Source organism: Parus major, chromosome 1A, assembly GCF_001522545.3.
Source record: "Parus major isolate Abel chromosome 1A, Parus_major1.1, whole genome shotgun sequence".
Taxonomy (NCBI): domain Eukaryota; kingdom Metazoa; phylum Chordata; class Aves; order Passeriformes; family Paridae; genus Parus; species Parus major.
The window spans coordinates 39,446,364-39,464,978 of NC_031773.1; the positions used below are offsets into that span (position 1 = coordinate 39,446,364).

The 18,615-nt window shown below is 33.8% G+C and overlaps 1 protein-coding gene across 2 annotated transcripts in view; it reads left to right on the plus strand.

The window, feature by feature from the left end:
• The window catches only part of LRRIQ1 (leucine rich repeats and IQ motif containing 1), a 105,141-nt gene that overhangs the window by 48,379 nt on the left and 38,147 nt on the right, over nt 1-18,615 (plus strand). The window contains exons 19-23 of one of the 2 annotated variants that reach the window (XM_019006833.1): nt 4,657-4,746; nt 5,459-5,583; nt 6,240-6,335; nt 6,673-6,758; nt 15,909-16,010. In XM_019006833.1, the coding sequence (XP_018862378.1) occupies nt 4,657-4,746; nt 5,459-5,583; nt 6,240-6,335; nt 6,673-6,758; nt 15,909-16,010 (499 nt within the window). The remainder of the gene's footprint in view (nt 1-4,656; nt 4,747-5,458; nt 5,584-6,239; nt 6,336-6,672; nt 6,759-15,908; nt 16,011-18,615) is intronic. The other variant, XM_019006835.1, reaches the window with a different exon arrangement.

Genomic DNA, 18,615 nt, shown 5'->3' on the forward strand with positions numbered 1-18,615 from the left:
CTCAAAACACTGAATGATTCAATGAAGAGATGAAAAAGGAAAGGAAAAAAGGTATAAAGAGTTAATATTCCCTTATTTTCAAAGATAGTTTCACTTTTTTCTTAGGTAGTGACTCTGAGGTCCACCGTGCTTGGAAACCTGAGGTAGTTTCAGCTCCCGTGGCACCCAACATGATGCCCTTTCAAAGTTAATCCACACCACTTCAGCAGTTACATCCTATGAGCTGTATACATGATTTGCATTCTTTGTAGGTTGACGTAGGCATGTCATTGCAAACATGCTGACTATATAGTTACATTTGTCATTAGGAATTAGATTACTATTTTAGGGTGAGGCATATTTCCCTAGATTTTAGCAGAAAGTCCTTAATCACCAGTTTCCAAGGTCTAAAATAAAGTATTAAAGGAAGGATTGTCCTCATCATGTCCAGCTTTTTTCATTCTTTCCATAAGCAACTGCTACTGAACTCTTCTGGAAGCAGAGTACTGATGTAGATGGATATCTGCTCTGACCTTAACAGAGTTGTTAGATGTCAGATGCTGGCCTTTCTTTTCAGCCTGTATTGTTAATGCTTTTTTGCATCCTCTGCTTCAAACCACAGTACAGTTTCAGGAATTGGTTTGGTTTTTATTATGCTCTTGTGATCCTCCTTGATCTCAGAGAGATGAAAGGCAATATGTGATGGCATTATTCACAGTTTGGACAGAGACTTGTAGAAGTGCTTCAAAGCTGAGTGTAAGTTTGACACTGTCCTGAGAGCTACTTTTTGTTCATGGTGTAAATATGACTCAGAGCAGCCCTAATTACATGTATAGTCATGATATATTTTAAAAGATTATTTAGATCCAGAATGTAATCCAGAGCATATAAAAAATGCTTAGGATTAGATTGTGTAAATAATATTTGCACTTAAACTCGACTTCTCAGCAGCTCATTCAGACCCAATTAAAGTTAGCAGAACCATTCTCACTCTGCTCACTGTAGGATTGAATTACGTTTCTGAAACTGCAGAAGTTCATTGCTTGATGTGAATAGTTATTACATTTTGCAAAGGAAGCAATTGAGTCAATACTTGAAAAATGAAGGAGGAACAAAATGAAATATGTATAATATGCCATGAAAAAAAAAAATCCCTAAGCCTCCAATGTTTGTTAATGAGCTGCACAATCAAAGGAGGAACCCTGTAGTAGTACTGTCTCAAAAGATAAAAAATGTGTAGTGAATCAGGATAAAAAGTTCTTGATCCTAATGGATAAATGAAAATAGCTAATAATATGAAAGTTTCATTCTTAAAATTCAGTAAGAAAACCCTAATATCAAATAGATTCACACCTCCTCCTTCCTGATGAGTGCTATCATGGGTAATTGTATTGGGTTTAAAAATCTAAAAAACTGTTTCAAATGGGGTAACAAAAAAATAGGTGCAACAAAAAATAAAAAGCTCTATGTATGTTTTGTGTGTTTGTGAAACTTGACTTATTTAATACAGACTTTTTTGAAACAAACACTGGAAATAAAGTATAGAGCATACAAAAGCATAAAAGATATCTTCAGATGAGCTAATATGTATTAAATCAACTGTATGTGATTTGCACATATGTGTAAAGCCTCAGTGTTTAGGTAACTGCTTAATTTGGCTTTAGAAATAAATACAAATACACCACCCCTATAGCTGTTTTAGCTGTTTGTGTAGACCATACAATCAAAACCTCTTAATTTTATTTGCTTTGTAAGTCATCAGATTGTTGTTTTTTAATCATAGTGAACAATATTAGTACAAACAGATCTAGTTTTAAGCCTTAGGTGTTGGTAAATCTGACATAAACTTTTCATTAGGGCTGTTTACAGGGAAGGTGTGGACAGAGATTTCTTGAGCTTAGTGCTGTGAAAATGTCCAGGGAAAACGTAGTGAGAGTGTTTGAAAATCAATTATGTGTTTATTTTTGTGGACAAAGCAAACATTAGTGTGGTATATTTTTCTGATATGCTGTACCTTCATAGGAGTAAAAGATTTACTTAATGGTTAATTAGTTGTCATTTTTTCATTGTTGTGCATATTTATACCTTTGATTCATACTTTTATATTTTTACTGATATTTCTTTTCAACATTTAGGACACTGAAATATATTTTATAGACTAAAAGAAATAAAACCACTAGTAGTACTAAGTTAATAAATGTCAAATGCTGGGCTAACAGAATGTTAGTGAGAAAAGTTTCAACATGAATATTAAGAGTAGAGAACTTTAATTGGATTATGGTACAACTATGAAGCAAAAGGATTCAGTCAGTATACTTTTAAGTGATTCTTGCTCCAAAAAATTTGCTACACCTTTGCAGTGTTATTTCTCATGGGGATTTTTGGTTTGGTTTGGCTTTTTGTTTGTTTGTTTGAGGGAATTGTTTGTTTTGTTTGGTTGGTTTTTTTTTTTCTTTTACATACTGTTTCATCAGAGAGGTAAAAATTCAACTAGCCAGTGTGGACACTTGGCCTGAAATCTGCCATTAGAGCTTGGATAACATTCCCTGCTACTGTAAAATATTTAAGTACTCAGGTAAATAATGGACACATCATTGTACACACCAATTAAGTTAATTGACATTCAAATTGTACAAGTGGAAATCTACCTCTCTCTCCCATCTTACTGATTCTTTGCAAATAGACGAAGAAAAATTTCCAAAATTTGCTATTTTCATATACTTGTATATACCAGAACTTTCGACTGGATTGTATGCCCCGTCCTGAAAAATAAGTGAAAAATTCTCATCTGACAAAATAAAAATATTATTTGTATAGTGCAATTGAGAAGTAAATTTAAAGAGCACAAGGATGAATAATAACTACTTTTACAGGAAGTTTTCAGTCAGATGTAACTTTTTCATAGCTTTTACTTTTGACCATTCTACTCATAGCACCCAGGCAATTGTAAATCTTGAATTGTTGTAACTTCATCTCTGCTGAGATATGAACTTGTCAGTCTTCTATGTTCAAATTGTACCAATGTCACATATTTAATTGATCATCTTTGGGATTTGATTTACAGTTTGCTTTATGGAATGGATTTTTTTTTAATAAAAATGGTGTGAATCAACCACTCAGTGGTTATCAGCATAACAGAAATCACATCACTGAGGAGAGATAAATTGTGGGTTGTCAATAACTGTAAAAGTTAAATAATGTGATACATTTTATTTTTCGCATGCCTCTGCAGTTCATTTACATAGATTTCTTAACATATACAACTACCCAAAAGAGGAGGTATGATAAAATGGATAAGGTTATATATTTATCATGAATTGAAATGTTGAGGAGGGGAAGAGTGGCTATCTGTTAATAATGAGGACATAGAATTTTTCTAGATTTATTAAATAAGGGAATGAAACCCAAAACATACTGTAATCAAATAACAAGGAATTCCAGAAGCAGGAAAACAATCAGATGTAGGAATTCATTCTTCTTAAGACATAAAAATCAAACATTATTTTTCAAAGTTTGGTCAGTATGTATGCAAAAAGATTGATCTTAGAGCCACCAAGTCCTTTGACCAGTACCTAGACTAACCTTTCAAAATACCTGGAATATGATTCTTTTGTCTCTGTGAATTTCAAAGGTCTTGCAAAATCTTGTTCACCTGTCTAAGGCTGTACAAAGTCCTGTTTACACAAACTACACAGTAAAGCATCCAAACTTAGGATCATTTCTCAGGGTCAGTAAAGAGTACAATCCGAAATCTTTTATGAATGGGAGAAAGAAAGCCCAGTTTTTTAAAACAAACATTTTCAAAAGATTGAACCCCAGGCTCTTTGCTATTGAAGTAAGAAGAACCTGAATGACTGTAAGACAAGCCAAATTCTTCAGTGGTATTTACTTACTGTGTGGGAGTGATTTGATTCTCTCATTTATCAGAATATTTTGAAAAGGTGTGGTAAAAACCTCAAGGACCTATAAGAAAAGCAAGTTTGGGTTGGAAGCAAAGTCTAGAGTTTGTTTTTATGAAAGACAACTGAATTCTGCCTCAAAGTGCTAAGGACACTTGTTAGCAACTAATTCTGTAACCCTTCCTCATTCCAACCATTATTTTAATTTCCTATTTAATCCATTACATCAGAAATAAAACTATGTAATTGAAGCATATAGCATTATATAGAATTTATTATTTTGACCCCAAATTTCAATGAAAATTGTTAAGCAATTCAGTTTAACAGAAACAAGTTTGACAGAATCGGGCACCTACATCTGGACATAAAATAGTTACTAAAAACAGCACACAAAGCTCTTCATGTTCTTTATGCCTTCAAATATCTTAGGTCTGTATTTTTTCAAAGTTTATCAGTATTTTATAGTAACTTGGGTTTACTAACAATGTTTGAATAAAGTCGCAGGAATTTGAGAAACAGGGGTTGCATCTTTTGCAAAACCAAAACCCAGAAAGGACCTTCCCAACCCACAAATATTGTTGATCTGATTTGTTTAAAATAAAACAATACAGCATCTCCAAAGGTGCTTTGAGTGTCATTGTTCTGCAGGTGGCTGTTCTTATATACAACTTGAAAAGATGCACAAAGTATGTAAGACAATTTAAAAGAGACTTTGCAAGAGTTATCAAAACTGAACTGATTTTATCAGTGCACTATTTGACTTTGCTCATTCATGCAGGCTGCATTAGAGAAGGAATGGCTAACTCTAGATTCCACCCGTTTCCCTTCAAAAACACTCCTGCTCTCAAACCAGCTGCACTGGCCAAAGGTAACATGTCACAGAAACAACTTAGTCTTCAGTCTTTATTCATTCCTTAAGGATATGCTATTCTGGGGTGATTAATATGACAATTTAGTGACTTAAAAACACAATTACTTTCAGAAGTCTCAGACTTCCTCCTCATCTCCAGATGCAATTTTTCTTTTAAATTTTCTTTCATTTGCTTATTTTTTTCTTTATTTTGGATTTATTTCAACACTTTACTTCACAGTAGCAGAAAAAAAGATGATGTGCTTCATCTGCACATTTGGCAATGGATTAAAAATTGCTAGTTGACAAACTAAAAATACTAAGATCTGCATTATATGACAACAGCTGAATGTTTTCAAAACAGCTAAAGGTCATCGAACTGTAATGTCTACTAGATATTTGATAAACTTTGAAGTTTTGGCTTTTTGTTTTTGTAGGGTTTTGTATTCTTTTTTCGAGCATTGTATTACTAATGTTTTGTTTCCTACAATTAAGAGAAAGGAGTCTTATAAATATACAATTATATTTGGGGATGTTAAGTGTAACTAAAGTCACCTTTTTGTCCTATTTAGTTGGTTGAAAGTAATGTCTGTAATGGAATGAGCATATCACCATTAAGACTCCTTTCAGTTATAGTGATAAACTCTGCAAACCCTGGTGCAGGTTTTTCTGCACATTTTAAACTCAAACTTATGGGGATAATCAGCTGCATTCCTTTTCTTTCTCTAAGAAGTTTTCTAGGCCTTCAGATTCCAGTGGACATTCAAATAGTTTGCCATTAACACCACAAGAGATTTGGCAGTGTGCTAATAGGCCACATTCATATTCAGCAGAAAAAATCCATTTTCATAGCAGGTAAGTTAAATGATATTGTTTTAAATTGTATTTAGTTCATTTGGATTTGACAAAAAATAAAAAAAAGAAGAGACTATTTTCTTATGCTTTTGCTACTTTTGATTAGTGTGATATTACTGGAGTTAAAATGTATTTACTTTCTAAAACTATTATAAATAATATAATAATAAATTATAAATAAATAAACTAAAAATAAAAATATTAAGTTTATTTGTTATTTTTTCATTGACTACCTTCATAATTAGGAATATAAGAATATATATGTGTAGTTTTATTTATTTAGGTTTGACTATAAATCATAGAACTTCTATTTTTTCATATGTTATTAAATAGATGTTGAAATTGAGATCTTTAAGACTAGATAAAGATTAAAAGAGATTTCTTAAACAGCTGCATTCTGTGAAAGAACTGAAATATGCTTCAAGTAATTGAAATGTAAACATTTCAAATTGATGGCAGATTTTATTACTTTCCAAGATAAAACCTTCATGGAGTATTAAAATGGATTTTTTTGTTTTTGTATCATTTCCAAGCTTTAAAAGTGCTTTAAAAAGGCACAAACAAGTTGCAGAATAACAAAGGCTGCAAAATAGTGTAACTCCAGACCTTTTTTTATTTACTTGCTTTTCAGAACATCTCTTTTACTTTGTTTCCAGGTCAGGGAAGGAAATAATGTCAGAGCTTTCTAACTGTAAAGAAAAAAAGGAATTTTTATTTATGTCTGAAAAAGAAAAGAAAATATCAGAAGAATGGTATGTTATTTACACTGTGATATTCCAAGAATAGGTATAGCATGGTTGGCTGTTGTTGCTTGCTTTTTGTAAGTTTCACTTTTGAACAATCTCTGTTTTCTACCAAAGTAAAAATTATTGTAATTATTTTTTTAAGTGTCTGAGAAACTATCTTAATAAGTTGCAATAATGTAATATTAAGAAAAGAATTGCAGCTATCTCTGTAACTCAGAAAGTTTCATACTGTGGATCAGTACTACACACCAGTATTCTTTTTGAAAAGTGTATTATACAATAATATGCAGCTGGTGTAACATAATACATGTGAAATATTTAGTAAGTTATTTTCTTCCCTTAGGGGTTTTAAGAATATTTCTACTGTGCAGCTAATGCTGAAGAGGGCCCATAGAATGAAACCTAAAAAATACAGTAATAAAAGTTTAGGTAAGTCAACAATTAAAATAATAGTTATGTTGATATAGTTTTTCCATTCTTAAAATAGTGTTTCTCTTTTAAAAACTTTGCTTGTACAGCATTAAACATTAATTTGAATAAAGGTGAAGTGTGATTCAGTAAAAACAACTCAGTTTAAATCAACATATTTAGATTTTAAAAACCATTTTACTGGATTTTGAAATTGAATATTTGACAGCTATGGAAAACAGAAATTTTATTTCTCCCTCTTCATGTATCTCTTTTTCTATCTGTGGAATTGGTATTTCTGCATGTTGTGCTTCTTATTTTCTTCTTTGGAAAATCTTAGGTTAAAAATTTTGACTTATGCAAGATCTATTCATGAAGACAACAGTTTGATATGCATGAAAGTAAATCATTAATTTTTTTAAATTATATAGTAACTCTGGAAATAGGTAAAGCTTATCCAGCTTCTCATCCAGTTGTGTTCTGGTTCTCAGGTACTTCTAATGTCAATGAACCTTTCTTAGAATCATTAATTGTGAATATGATATGCTAATAGAAATGTTGCTGGCATATATTAATAAACATATTAGTCAAATACTGATAATACAAAAACCATTTAAACATTTAATTTAGTTGACAGTAAGACCTAACACTAAATGATCTTTAGAAAATGCACCTTTATTTACTTCTAATTTGTATCACAAGTTACGCTCTTCTGCATCGCTTTGCAAATTCTATATTAAGTGTTCTATATTAAGTGTTGAAAATATCAAAAGAAGTCTTCCTCTTTGAAGGGAATCAGCCTACAGATATTTTTAGGCAAAGTTTTTTTATGTATATTTTTTTCTGCTCTAAATACCATGCCCATGAGTAAGACTAAATATGACAAAATGATCTATAGTTAAAAAAATAATAAAAGGGGTAGGCAACAGAAAGACATATAATCAGCAAACCATGCTTTGTGGAAAGGAGTATATGGATAAGAGGCTATTATATTGAACTCTTCATAGCATTCCATGGTGCCCTAGCATGTTACCTTATTAAAAAAAAAAAGTGTCTGGTGTGCAGCTGACATTTTTTATATATATTCCATTTTCTGTCCTTTGTATAATTTTTCAATGAATAAAACTTAGTAGGTTATATCTTCTTTTATCCATATGCTGTCTGTCTTATGTTAGTAATTAATCCAGTCATAGATGTCTGATTGAGCATATCAAATTTGCTATCCCATTTTTGTTGTAGTTCTAATGGATTCCTTGGATATGTTTATGTTCACTTTGTTCAGATTATTCAATATGATGTATGGATGTTGAGCTTTTTAATGTAGTGCTTGGAATATTCTCAAAGTACATTGCTAAAAAGTACATTGAAAAAACTTTTGCCTAATGTTTTTATAGTTTCAAATTTTCTCCTCTTGACACTACCTCATATAGAATTTTTTTGTCTTTCTGACTATTACATCAAACACAAAAATAACCTGTGTATATAATTTTCCTGTATGGGTTTCTTTGTCAGTCATTAAAATCAGAGGGTTTTTTTTTAGATGAACAGAAAGCATAGTTTCCAATACCAAAAAAAAATTGACTGAAAATATTTCACTCCATCCCTTTTCAGTAAAAAGGTTATCAAGCTGAATATTCTGTCTCATACAACACACTGACAGTCAGTCCTTCCTTGGTCAGTATGGAAATTAATAATGGAAATTGATAATGGAAATTATCAATCAAAACAAGTATTTTTATATTTAATTGATCTTAAAGCTCTGATCTTACACTAAAAAAAAAAAAGATCCTGATAAAATATTCTCTATGTGGAAAGAATTTCCACATATATAATTATGTTTTCCATCAGGTACATCCTCTGAAAGTGGTGAAAGTAAATCATGGTCTTTTTGAGGGTCTGCTAGAACAGAGGGACTTTTCAGCATTTAAATTAGAGTGGATACACCTTATCCTGAGGCTAGCCAGTTCCAGATCAGGAAACCAGATCCATTAGGCTGCGAGTATCTTTCCCAGATCTCTGTGTAGTACAGCCCATGTTAGGTTACTCATAGCAATTTCAGTGTAACCATGGAGAGACAGTTCACACTCTTCTGCAATTGCTTTGAGTTTAACCCTACTGAAGCAGGAATTACAAGAGAGATTTTATTCCTTGTAGTATTCAAGAGCAGACTGAAATTCATCTGAATAAGTAGATGTCAACATTGTCTTTTAATGCTCCCATAGAAATTACCATCCCATTGCCTTCATCTCCACTGAAATGATGTTCATCTATCTTGTGCTTTGTGATGCTGCATGTGGAAAGTTGTAGGATTTAGTTTTAGCAATACAATTTCTGTTCGTTCTTTTGGATTTCCAGGTCTTCAGTGTTACAATTGCAACTGTTTCCTTTTTAGCTTTCTAATTTAAAGTAGTGGAAGTGCCAACTAGAAGAAAATAATTTTGTTTGTGATAAACATTCATACCCACCAGACAGTAAGTAATCAGCAGCCACTTAGAAGTGGAAATTTTAAGGTCTAAAGAAGCAATTTTTGATGTTATATCTACTTACACCTCTGACTTAGAAGCAAAACTTAAAGCTTTGAGAAAATGTAAAGCAACAACAACTCTAGAGATTCTATATACAAATAAATTGTAACCTCTTCGCCTTAAACCTATAGTTTTTATATTGAGATTGCAGTATAATCCCAAACATCTTTTATATACTATTGATCATTCCATGTAAGGATCTCATTACTTGCAGGTAATGATAATTACCTAATTACTTGCAGGCATTGATGGATCTTCTCGGAACAAACTAGCTGTCAGAGTTTGTTTTCTCATTCCATATACTGTCAAAGTCCTTTGCCTTACACCTGTGATTCACAAATGCAAAGTGTTAAACCAGCTTACATTCAGAGAGTTATACAGTTGCTCTTTAATATTGTCAAGATGTCTGCTGGGTTGGAACCTGGACTGGACAGCTCTGAACAGCTGTGATCCTTAATATATTCAGGTCTGGAAATTTATTCCTTTTTATTTTCCATATAAAAGATTTGCCTTCTACAGGTGCAACAGTGATGGTATCCATTTGATAATTATAGAAGTCCACGTCTGAGTTAGTCATCTGCATTGTTTTATGGAAAGAAATTTCTTCTTAAAACATAATTCAAAAACAGGCTACTTGAGTCTCACTGTAAAAGCACTTATAGTTCTCCATTGCCTAGACACAAAAGCTGGAGTGACTTGCTGAAATACAAAGTTAAACTCTAGATATGTAGAAGTAACTGAGAAGTATCTTACCTCATATGTCTAGCCACATATTTTCTCAGTAAAGAAAAAAAGATGGAAAATACTAGCAAGTGCACCGAATCCTGTGGTTTGTATTGCAAGGCAGAGAGAACTTAAAGTAGCATAACCTTATAACAGGGAGTGATTCAAGAAAGGCTTATATTGCAGCAGACCAGTCCCAACAGCTAATGGCCTTAAGGCCTGTATGCCCTAATCCACTGCTATTATGTATGCTTGTTGATATAGTTAAAAAAAGTTGTGGCCTGCATTTTAATGATACTAAATGTATGCTGTGTCTGCTTCTATATATTTGTACTATACAGTAAGATAATACAAAAAGTGTGGGCAAGAAACCAGAAAATTTGCAGCCAAGTAAAACTGGCATAATGTCAAAAATATTCTTTTAACCTGGATGAATAATATTCTATAAGAATTCTAATTCAAAATCTAAATACAGTAGACATGATTGCGCCTCACTGTGCTTAAGTGGCTGTGACTCATAACAATCTTAGCTTCCTAAAAATGTCTTGGCACAATAGTACCAAGTTTCTTGCTTAACTTGGAATTTCCCTCATCCTGTGGATTTTATATTAGCCTCTCAGTTAACTTATTTTTCTTTCAAGATAGCTGAAAACTTGTCTCTCCTACACTAGTGTATTACTTGTTTAACCTTTTAATCTCCAAAAAAAGTTATTGTGTCAGTGGATCAGGCCCAGCCAGCATGGGTTCAGAAAAAGCAGGTCCTGCTTTGACCAACCTGATCTCATTTTATGACCAGGTGACTCACCTGGTGGAGGAGGGAAAGGTTGTGGATGTTGTCTACCTGGACTTTGGTGAAGCCTTTGATACTTCCTCCCACAGCATTGTCCTGGAGAAGCTGACTTGGACAGGTGTACTCTTTACTGGATTAAAAACTGTCTGGATGGCCAGGCCCACAGAGTGGTAGTGAATTGTGCTCAATCCCATTGGCAACTGGTGATTAGTGGGCTTCCCCAGAGCTCAGTATGGGGGCTGGGCCTGTTCCATCTCCTAATTGATGATGGGGATGGGGGCAGAATTGAAATTTACTCTCAGTAAATTTGCAGATGCCACTGATTTGATCTGCTGGAGAGCAGAAAGGCTCTGTAGGGGGATCTGGACAGGCTGGATTGATGGGTCAAGGCCAATTGCATGAGGTTCTACAAGGTGAAGTGCTGGGTCCTGCACTTGGATCAGAAAAAGCTCCAGGCAGTGCTGCAGGTTTAGGAAACAGTGACTGGAGAGCAGTGCAAAGGAAAAGAAGCTGGGGATGCTGGTTGACAGCAGCTGATGAGCCAGAGTGTGCCCACATGGCCAAGGCCAATGGCATCCTGGCCTGGATCAGCAATGGTGAGGCCAGCAGGAGCAGGGCAGGGATTGTCCCCTTGTATTTGGCACTGGTGAGACTGAGTCCTTGGGTGCTGTGTCCAGTTCTGGGCCCATGACTGCAGGAAAGACATCGAAGTGCTGGGAATGCCCAGAGAAGGGCAGCAAGGCTGGGGAAGGGTCAGGAGTACAGGTCCTATGAAGAGTGTCTGAGGGAGCTGGGGTTGTTTAGCCAGGAGGAGAGGAACCTTAGGGGAGATCTTGCTCTGTACAGCTCCCTAAAAGGAGGCTGTAGCCAAGTGAGGGTTGGTCTCTTCTCCCAGGCAACCAGTGACAGGACAAGAAGAAATAGCCTCAAGCCAGAGTACCAGGGGAGGTTCACATTTGACATCAGGAAGAATTTTTTTTGTTGAAAGTGTATTTAAGCATTGGAACAGGCTGCCTAGGGAGATGGTGGAGTCACCTTCCCTGGAAGTATTCAGAAAATGACTGGATGTGACACTTAGTATTATGCTTTAGTTGACATGGTGGTGTTTGGGCAAACATTGTACTTAATGGTGTTGGAGGTCTTTTCCAACCTTAATGGTTCTATGATTCTATGGAAATACTTGATGCAACATAGGTAGGAAAAGAAATTTTAAAAGGTAAAATGCAGCTGAAGTGGACCTTGATCACTAGAACCAGAACACAATGATAAAGATATTTCTTAGAGGTCAGCAAAGATTTTTAGTTTGAGTTTAGAATTTTAGACAGCAATGCAATACTAGTAAGAAAATGAAAAAAAAACCACTAGTAAAAAATTCAACCCACCTTTCTCAAATGCACAACCACAAAACATAATCCGTCTTAATAGAATGAAAATTCGAGGTGTGTTATTATTCCTTATTACACATTACATGAATGATCGTTGATCTATATTTTCTTAGTAACGGGAAAAAATCTGCTTTTGTTGTGATTGTCAATTCTGTGCAGAAGTATCTTCTGGGAACTCCAGCCATGGATGAGTTGCTATGCTGTTATGGAACATCTGGTTTTTCTTCCAAATGAATTTACATTATAGATAAGCATCTGTTGCTGTGTTCAATTTTGTCTTATCATCTCTTTAAAGCTGTCACGTTATGTTTATGTTTTCCTAATTACAGGTATTGCACAACAAAAATGGATGGCAAACAGTTTAATTTTTCAGTTTCACATATTAACGAGAAGCTTAGGAATGTGTCACCAGATCAGGCAATAACTACTCATTCCATATTGTTTCTATAACATATCTTGTGTTTGTCCAACTTAACTTCTATATTTGGAGGCAGCCAAGGAATGTACATTAAATTACCTTCCTGGTTTCTGGACTGAGAGCACAGATCATCATCTGATAAGCCACATTTAAATGAGTATGCCAGAATCCAGGAAGATATTTCTATGATTTTGAACTATTGGACTCTTTCACAGTTCTCTGTGTGAAATCTAAAACATTTGATTGCTTGTCATCAAAGCATACATGCAGTTCATTTCCCTAGCTCACTCGGAGACTGAAAAGCACTAGTATTATGAAGTAATCTATGTAATATTGCTTACATTTGGGACTAGATAAAGGAAAGGACTCATTTTTAATAACAGAAGAGCTGTAGGCAATGGTTGAGGTGATCCAGGTAGGTACAAATTCAAGTAGTCTGGCACTGTGTTAAATCCATGTAGATTCTTTAAGTTATTTTACAAAGATTCAAAGATAAATCTTCTGATGGAAATCTCATAGAGGAGCAATTTTCATTATTTGCTCTTCTTCTCAGTCCATGGAAGAGTTTGCTGCTGATATCTTTGTGCACAAGTAAATGTTTGAGAAATCTAACTTGGGACTAATAACTGAGTAACTTCATCAAAAATCTTTAGTGTAGTCTAACTTTGGACTTGGTGTTTTCACAGAATTGGGTGGGAGGTTGAATTAAGGAAAGATTATATTTTTAAAATATTTTGGAACAAGGTTAATAGACCCACTTAGGAAAAATTATATTATTTAAGGAATTTTGTTAAATTAATCAAAATTACTTTGGAAATTTTCAATTACATTTTGCCTTAAGATGTTTTATTTGATTTTGTCACTTTGTCTTCTATTGAACAAAAACACTGTTTTTTGTAATTAGCATAAAGCTGGAAGAAGTTAGAAATTAGAAGTCTTTTTGTCTGTATGCTAGATATTGGAAAAACTACAACGATAAAAAATTTTATTTGTCCATTTTTATCCATGTGGAGGACTTGTATGCCATGTGTCTTAGAACTATACAACAGACAACAATAATTCATACTTAAAATATCTTTTATAGCTTCTATTATCTAAAATTTCAAAGAGAATTTTTTAAGTATAATGTAATACAATTTTAAGGTATTTTGATCACAAGTCTTACTGTGATTCACTGTCCCAAATATTTGCTACCCTAACAAACATTAGTCTGATACAATATTTTTTTTAGTTGGAAGGCTTTGTTATCCATTTATACAGAGTGAAAAAAAATCTATAAACCTGGCAATACAGTTTGTGAATAAAATTATCCCATTATCATAATAATTATAGTAACCTGCCTTTGAAACTAATGGAGCTGATCATTATTTACTTTGCTTCTTGGATAAGTAAAAGCGAGTTAAAATTACTTAAAATACGACATCCTCTGAATTAATCTGAAAGCCATAATCATCCTACAACCACATGAGAGAGACTCTTAGCCAATTTGAGATAACAAACTGTAAGGTATCACTGATTCTGCCTTGTGAAGAAGGCATGGCCTAATTCACTCCCTCCCCACTTGCTAGGATTCCTTTATGTGTCAAGTTTGCTGCTTTGTGAGAGGTTGAACGTTCTGTCAACCACATGCTGCTGCAGTGTGAGGTGACCAAGAACACTGTACATCTTGATGTGCTTTGCTAATACATTATCTCTTAGAGTGCCACACCCCATCAGAGATCTTCTCCAGGCTTGTAGTTGATTTTCCCATTCTCTGGGAAAAAGCTGAGCTCTTAGGATGCCTTTATGTTCCATTCATTTGTAAATGAAGTGTCTACTACACCTGTAGAGGGCTAGTCAAAACCAACTTTACAAATTGTTAAAATTCATTACAAGTTGCCCACCATCTTAACAGGATGTTCTGATCATTCTGAAATAAGAAAACTGACAAACAAAAAAGCTATTTACATTGCTTCAGTATTATCATAGTCTTATAAAGTCTCTCAGTAAACACTAATGAGATCAAGTAACGGACTCAGAATGAAGCAGCAGACATAAATAGCAATTTCAATGTATTCTGAATGCTCTTGGAGTCTTTCCATAACCTGTTTTCCTGCTCTGACTCTTCTGGCAGTGTCTCACATATTCATTTTTGCTACACGCACATTCTTTGAGAAAATTTAGATCCGTCACTAGCCATTTCTACTTTCTTGATAAGCTCCATTGCTTTTTTTTTCTCCTTGTTACTAATTTCTACACTTTTCAGACAGTTTTTCATCTCTTTGTAGACAAGCTTCATTCTGCCTCATTGTTTCTCATATATTCCCGAGAGTGGATATATCTGCTTGGGCTACTGTGTTCTTTTAACCGTGTCAAACATATTTCTTTTATTTTCTGTTGGGCATTCTGTTACTCATGTTGCCTTGCTCCATGGCATACCTACAAAACTCTTTATACTTTGCTCATCATAGTGTATCTGCTTTTGTTTCTTCATTCTTTTAAGTCCATATTGGTTTTTTTTAGTATCACTGATGGTTTATTCTGCATTGTGCCCAGAATTTTCACATTTCTTCTAATGCAGTTTCCCTCAAACTCTTACTTTCCTCCTGTGCCAAGCAAAAAATTCTTCCTTCACATTGTAAATAACATGGGAAAATTACCTCTCCTGACTTGTGTGTTTTTTGCATCAATTTAGCTTTTGTTAATTAAACTTTTTTTTTGCCAGTCTAGGAACATGGCTTATATAGATTTATATAAAATTATCTGCTCATCTTTGCAAACTTCTTTGCAAACCTTTAAAAGTAACAGTTAAGAAACTATTCAAGATTTCATACTTCAGCATACAGACTTCTGGGGTATTTTTAAGTTCAGGTAAGATGGAAGATAGAGGAAAACTAGCTTATTATCTACAATTGTAGCCTCAAAAATTAACTGCCTCCTGTTAACATTTTTTAGGTGTGAATGTCTTGATTTGGACTGCTGAATAATTCTGACCAAAAGCTTTTAGATATGCTTGATATGTATCCTGTTAATATTTCTGCTTTAATTTCTAGCTTAAAATCCAGATTTTGAAAAAAATATTTTCTGCAAATACATGCTTCAGAGTTTATTTTTAATTTGTAGATGGTTGAGCTGAAAGATCAACAGTATTAAAACTGCAGAACAATGACTTTGATTCTCAGTTACATGTGTATTTATATGGCTTTATTTTAGAAAGTGTAATCCTTTGTGAATATAAAACCTTCTTTTAAAGGTATTTTCACTTATTAAGTGGCAAAAAGGTGAAAAACTGCTTGAAGGAATGAATGAGCCAGGTCTGACCTTTGATTTTAACTTGTTCTTGTCATCTAGACCCAGCTGTGCGCCTGGCGTTGTTCAAAAACAATGAAAATAAACATCTTTCTGTGAAACCACCAGGGAAGACACAGCCTATAAATGCTGAATACTTTGAAGGTATGAACAAGTATTTCATTTTATGCATATAAGCATATATATCTTGCAATGTCTTTTAAACAGGCCTACTCTAAGTATAAAACAATATGCACAAATAAAAAAGGCAGAAGTTTAAGGACCTAATCTGTTCCTGGGTATCTCAAGTTACAGCAGTGAAACATTTCAATTTCAATTCATTGTGGAGAGAAGGAGGTGCTCCTAGAGCTTGATTCATAGAGAGATGGAGCCTAATTTATTTATTTATTGTTTTATTATTAAATCTTCATAATGAAAAATGTCAGAGCATGTCAGAGAGATATAAAATAGAAAGTACTAGAATAAAACTTCATAAATGAAATATCACTTCAAACTCTTCATTTAATTGCCATCTTTTCTGAAGCTAGACATTAACTCCTAAAAATTCTTAACATGTTTTTGGAAAGTACTTCCATAAATATTCCCCAGAAATCCACCATTTGACAGAAGGCAAGGAAAGAACATTCAATATGTAAATATGGAATTATTTTTCATTATTTCACAAATACTTAAATATTGATGTAGCTCTTTTACTGTTGAAATTCATTTTAAAACACTCCTTGGTTTCCGTACAATTAAAATAAGGCCAAGTCTATTTAAAATGCCCTTGTTGTAAGACAACAATCATCTCCAGACACATTGTTTTTATATTGTTTTGATTCTTTTTGCAGTTCAATAGTGTACTCAGAAAGTTCTCACTTCTAACTTTTTATCTATTTCAAAGACATAGTCATATGCTATCTGATCTATTCCCGGTTTCACAAAGTAAAATTACAAATGACACTGTATTAACATTCTCTGTATGAGGTTAAAAACTGTAACGTCTGAAACAGGTGTGAAATAAATTTGAGTGTACGTGAATTGCAATTCAATCAATTAGCTGTATGAAAGCCTCAATTTGCCTCACATTCATGAGTCCATGCTCAAATTTGTTTTTAAACAATTCCTGGTGAATTCTGAAAAGGAAATATTTTTGCACTATAATTTGCCTTGGATCCAAGCATGAATTTACCTTGACTGTAGAAAGTCTGTGTGTACTGCACTTGATTGAACATTCTCATTACCTCATATATGTTTCTGTGGCCTATGCTTATTTAGGTCAGAATGTATCATATGCTGAGGAAACAGGCCATGCAGGCTGCCTGTGAAAAAGTGAATGTCCAGTGAAAGAAAAAACAGTAGGAGTGTTCAAAACCATGTTAGAGATAAGCCTGATTACAAGTTCTGTACCCTAAAGTCAGTATAGGTTTAGCCTAGCTTTCCTGCCACCGCTTTATTTGCTCCTGCCTGAAAACATTTCCCTTTGTTTTGGAAAGCAGATGAACACATTCTAAATATTACTGAAATTACTTTTTGAATTTATGGAGAGAAGGTACCAAGGCAGATTGGATATCAAAAGGCAAGCGTAGTGATGGCTCTCTTAATTATCTTTCATTTCAAGAACAGTTTTACTCCTCTAGCAGGCTAATAAAAAGAAACTTTTTTACCACTTGTGGCTGCCTACATGCAATCTGCTGAGCCTTCAAGAAGACAAGCAATACTTTTCTGCTTGACCAGAATATAAATTTGTCCTTCTGCCAGAGGCACTGCTACTTCAGACGTTATGTCCAGAAAATTGTAGGTTACGAATTAGAGAGTGCAACACAGAGCATTTATTTATAGGTATGTGAGGTATCATCAGACAGAACTAGGAATTTCTGAATTTAGAATTAGTAACGCTTTGCACCTGCATAATAACTTCACAGAGCTGTGTTATCAGACATGTCTTCTCTTTTCCCATCTCCCCTCTTACCTTTTAAGGCTTTCTTCCTCTTTTGCCTACAATAGATCTCTTTTGGTCTGTTCTGTCATTGGAGTTCTTTCTGTAACAAGAAGGTGGAATGTTTTCACTCTGTATCCATAAATCTTGTGGTCATTGTATTTTAAGTCGATAGAACCCAGACCTGTCCTTTGCGTGGTGAAAATAAACTTCCTCCATTCAAATCCTTTTACTTTCACAGACTTGCGAGTCCTTGGGTAGAAAATCTGAGCTCCAAACCATCTTCTTCATAAACAACTAAATAAAAAAAAAAACAAAAACCAACAACCCACATTCTATATATTCCTTCTTTATTTCTTTACATTGGGAAATGGAGTGGAGAAGTCAACATCAATAGCAAAACAGCAAGTACACACGTGTTATCTGTTAAATAACAGAATCACTACTTTTGAAAGGGGATGCCCTAGGAAGTGAAACAATTAGAATAGTTTTAGATTTTCAAACTGGAACACATCATGCTAATGAATATTTAAGAAGAAATCTAGTTAAAATGTATGTTGAATGTCTTTTGTCTTCCTTGTGGTTTTGTGTGTGAGAGTACAAAGAAGGCAAAAATGAATAAAAGCATAAGGGATATAAAAATAATGAAAAAAAATGAGGTTAATATCTGATGCTTTTGTTTTCCTGAGATTATTGTTCTGTCATAATTTGCCTTCCTGTTTTCCTGTTACAAAAATTTTGATAAGCTGATATGCAATATGCTGATAACAAATTTTGAAAACTTGTGTATAATTTTAATCCCATAGGATAATGCACACATCTCTAAATTGA